Source organism: Rhea americana, unplaced genomic scaffold, assembly GCF_003343005.1.
Source record: "Rhea americana isolate MKP2758 unplaced genomic scaffold, rheAme1 scaffold_15, whole genome shotgun sequence".
Taxonomy (NCBI): Eukaryota; Metazoa; Chordata; class Aves; order Rheiformes; family Rheidae; genus Rhea; species Rhea americana.
In genome coordinates this window covers 4435478-4438895 of record NW_028185594.1, presented here as the reverse complement: position 1 = coordinate 4438895, position 3418 = coordinate 4435478, and the positions used below count along the sequence as shown (strand labels likewise).

General features: G+C 64.6%; 1 protein-coding gene across 1 annotated transcript; it reads left to right on the top strand.

Moving 5' to 3' along the window:
* Position 1: 1 nt before the first annotated feature.
* On the top strand, positions 2–1815 carry FZD5 (frizzled class receptor 5; the record flags this gene model as incomplete). The annotated part of the gene is made up of 1 exon (XM_085299553.1): positions 2–1815. A coding segment is annotated over one exon (1710 nt), but the record flags the coding sequence as incomplete, so codon positions are not given.
* Between the last annotated feature and the right edge of the window lie 1603 nt (positions 1816–3418).

Below are 3418 nucleotides of genomic sequence, written 5' to 3'. Positions count from 1 at the left end.
GGCGCTGCTGCTGCTGGGGCTGCCGCTGCTGCTGGGGCTGCCGGCGGCCGGGCGCGCCGGCTCCAAGGCGCCGGCCTGCCAGGAGATCACGGTGCCCATGTGCAAGGGCATCGGCTACAACCTGACCTACATGCCCAACCAGTTCAACCACGACACGCAGGACGAGGCCGGGCTGGAGGTGCACCAGTTCTGGCCGCTGGTGGAGATCCAGTGCTCCAGCGACCTGCGCTTCTTCCTCTGCAGCATGTACACCCCCATCTGCCTGCCAGACTACGCCAAGCCGCTGCCGCCCTGCCGCTCCGTCTGCGAGCGGGCCAAGGCCGGCTGCTCGCCCATCATGCAGCAGTACGGCTTTGCCTGGCCTGAGCGCATGAGCTGCGACCGCCTGCCCGTGCTGGGCGACTCGGAGGTGCTGTGCATGGGCTACAACCGATCGGAGGCCACCACCTCGCCGCCTCTCGCCGGGAAGCCCACGCGCCCTGCCAAGGACGCGGGCAAAAACCTGACGCCGCTGAGCGGGCAGCGCCCGTCGGGGCCGGACTGCGGCCGGGCGTGCAAGTGCAGGGCACCCCTGGTGCCCATCTTCAAGGAGTCGCATCCGCTCTACAACCGCATCCGCACGGGGCAGGTGCCCAACTGCGCCATCCCCTGCTACCAGCCCTACTTCACCCAGGACGAGAAGACCTTTGCCACCTTCTGGATCGGCCTCTGGTCCATCCTCTGCTTCCTCTCCACCTCTACCACTGTGGCCACCTTCCTCATCGACATGGAGCGCTTCAAGTACCCCGAGCGCCCCATCATCTTCCTCTCTGCGTGCTACCTCTTCGTCTCCTTGGGCTACATCGTGCGGCTGGTGGCAGGGCACGCCAGCGTGGCCTGCAACCCCGAGCACCATCACGTCCACTACGAGACCACGGGCCCCGCGCTGTGCACCGTGGTCTTCCTCCTCCTCTACTTCTTTGGCATGGCCAGCTCCATCTGGTGGGTCATCCTCTCCCTCACCTGGTTCCTGGCCGCTGGTATGAAGTGGGGCAACGAGGCCATTGCCAGCTACGCGCAGTACTTCCACCTGGCCGCCTGGCTCATCCCCAGCGCCAAGTCCATCGCTGTCCTGGCCCTCAGCTCTGTGGACGGTGACCCGGTGGCTGGGGTTTGCTACGTGGGCAACCAGAGCCTGGAGAACCTGCGGGGCTTTGTGCTGGCGCCGCTGGTGGTTTATCTCTTCACCGGCAGCCTCTTCCTGCTGGCCGGCTTCGTCTCGCTGTTTCGCATCCGCAGCGTGATCAAGCAGGGCGGCACCAAGACGGACAAGCTGGAGAAGCTGATGATCCGCATTGGCATCTTCACCGTGCTCTACACCGTGCCGGCCACCATCGTCATTGCCTGCTACATCTATGAGCAGCACAACCGGGAGGCCTGGGAGCGGGCGCAGAACTGCTCCTGCCCGGGCGACCCCCACCGCCCCAAGCCCGACTACGCCATCTTCATGCTCAAGTACTTCATGTGCCTTGTGGTGGGCATCACCTCGGGTGTCTGGATCTGGTCCGGCAAGACCCTGGAGTCCTGGAGGCGCTTCTCGGCCCGCTGCTGCCGGGGCAGGAAGCCYGTGGGCGCCTCGGTGTGCGGCGAGGCGAGCCCGGCGCTGGCCGGCAGGACGGCGCTGCCCAGCCTGGCCCCCTACCACAAGCAGGTCCCGTTGTCCCACGTGTGAYGGGGGGAGCGCTGTCAGCCCCCCGCTGGCGCCGGCAGGGGAGGGCTGGAGGGGCCCCGCGCCGGGGAGCAGGAGGTGGCCGTGGGGCCCCGTGTCCGGAGTGGGGAGCTGGGAGCGCGCCGGAGCCCATCGGCCGAGCCGGGGGGAGCTGAGCGGGGCCGGGCGCGATCCCACCGTGGGTCCGGTGCGCGGCATCGGCTCCGTGGGGCGCCGGGGCTGAGCGGGGGCCGCAGTGTTCCCGGGGGAGGCTCTTCCCGAACCGGGAAGCGCCCGCGCGCCCGGGGGCATTTCCTACGCGGGCGCTGGGGTTTGCTGGAGATCAGCTGGGTCTGGCAGCCCGCCGCCTTCGACGGCGCTCGCTGCGCGCGCCCGCCGGAGTGTGCAGCCGCCCCCGGGACGCCGAGCAGAGCTCCCGCGCCGCCAGCCTTTCTCGCTTCCCTGGGCTCTGGCAGCGGCGCGCAGCGCTGAGCTGCTGCGAGGCGACCGGCCGCAGGGCTGCGTGGGGCAGGACRCGGCGGGGCCCGGGCCGAGTCCGGGCAACGGCAGCCGGGGGGCTCGGCYGCGGCTGGGGGCTGCCTGAGAGCACCTGAGGCTCCCCCGCCCCCCGACGGCGCTCGCCCCTGCAGCCCCCCGGGAGCTTCTGCCCCGTTTCAGGAGCGGCCGCCGGCCGGGCCGCGAGGAGCCGCGCTCGCTCCCGGCGCCCTCGGCCGCTGCTGCGTTAGAACCAAAGCCCGGGGGGCGAGGGGTGTCGGGCGTCGCGCGAGCGTCCTGCGCCGTCCCGGGCAGGTCCGCCGGCAGGGCAGGGACGCGGTTCCCTCCGGAGCTCCCAGCTGCGCGTCCCCGCGCCCTGGCGGCAGGGCTGGCTGCGGTGCTCCGTCCCGGGCAGGATTGCACCACGTTCTGTTACAGACTGTACATAGCTGTACTATAGCCTGGCTTGTATATACAGGAGCTGTAGGGACCGCTGGTACGGGTTTGGGGCAGGTGCGTGCTCGTCGGTGAGGCAGTGCAGGCGCAGATGCGCTGTGGGTAGTCTCACGTTGTAATCCAGGGCATTAAATAACTCCAAACTGGTCTAACTGACGCCTCGCCGGACTCGTCTCTTTCTATAGTGCCTTTTGTAGATACAGCTAAACACGTCATGCAATACAGTGAACAAAACCACGTCGAAGGATTTTTTTTTAAGTGTAACTGACTGTGTAAAGCTTTTATTTTATTTTTTTTAATCCAAGATTAACTGTTGCCTATTGAAAAATGCAGGATCATGTTCAGCTTTGATCTAATGGTAGGTTGATACAATCAACTTGTACTTGAGCCTGGCTTCTGAGCGCCGATTTACAGCCGGTGGGACAGGAGCTGCTGTTTGGTGCCCTGTGTACTGTGGACAAATTACATGTCATTCTTTTGCCTCTTTGGTTCCTGATGCTGTTTGACTTTGTTTAAATAACTGTATTATATTTTGTGAAAAGCTGAAGAAATTTTATTCAAAGAGAAGTATAGAGATTAGTTATTTATGAGGAGAAAAAAAAAGTGTGTTGTGTTCTTTGCTCCTGCTTATATGAGATGAGTAATTGCAATAAAAACTTGGGGGGGGAGAGGGGAGGGGAGCGTGCAGGGATGTGTGGGCCCCTCCTCAGTGGGGACCATGTGGGGCTTGCGTGGTGCCGGGATCTCTCGGTACATGTGCGTTAACCTGGCACAGCTCTG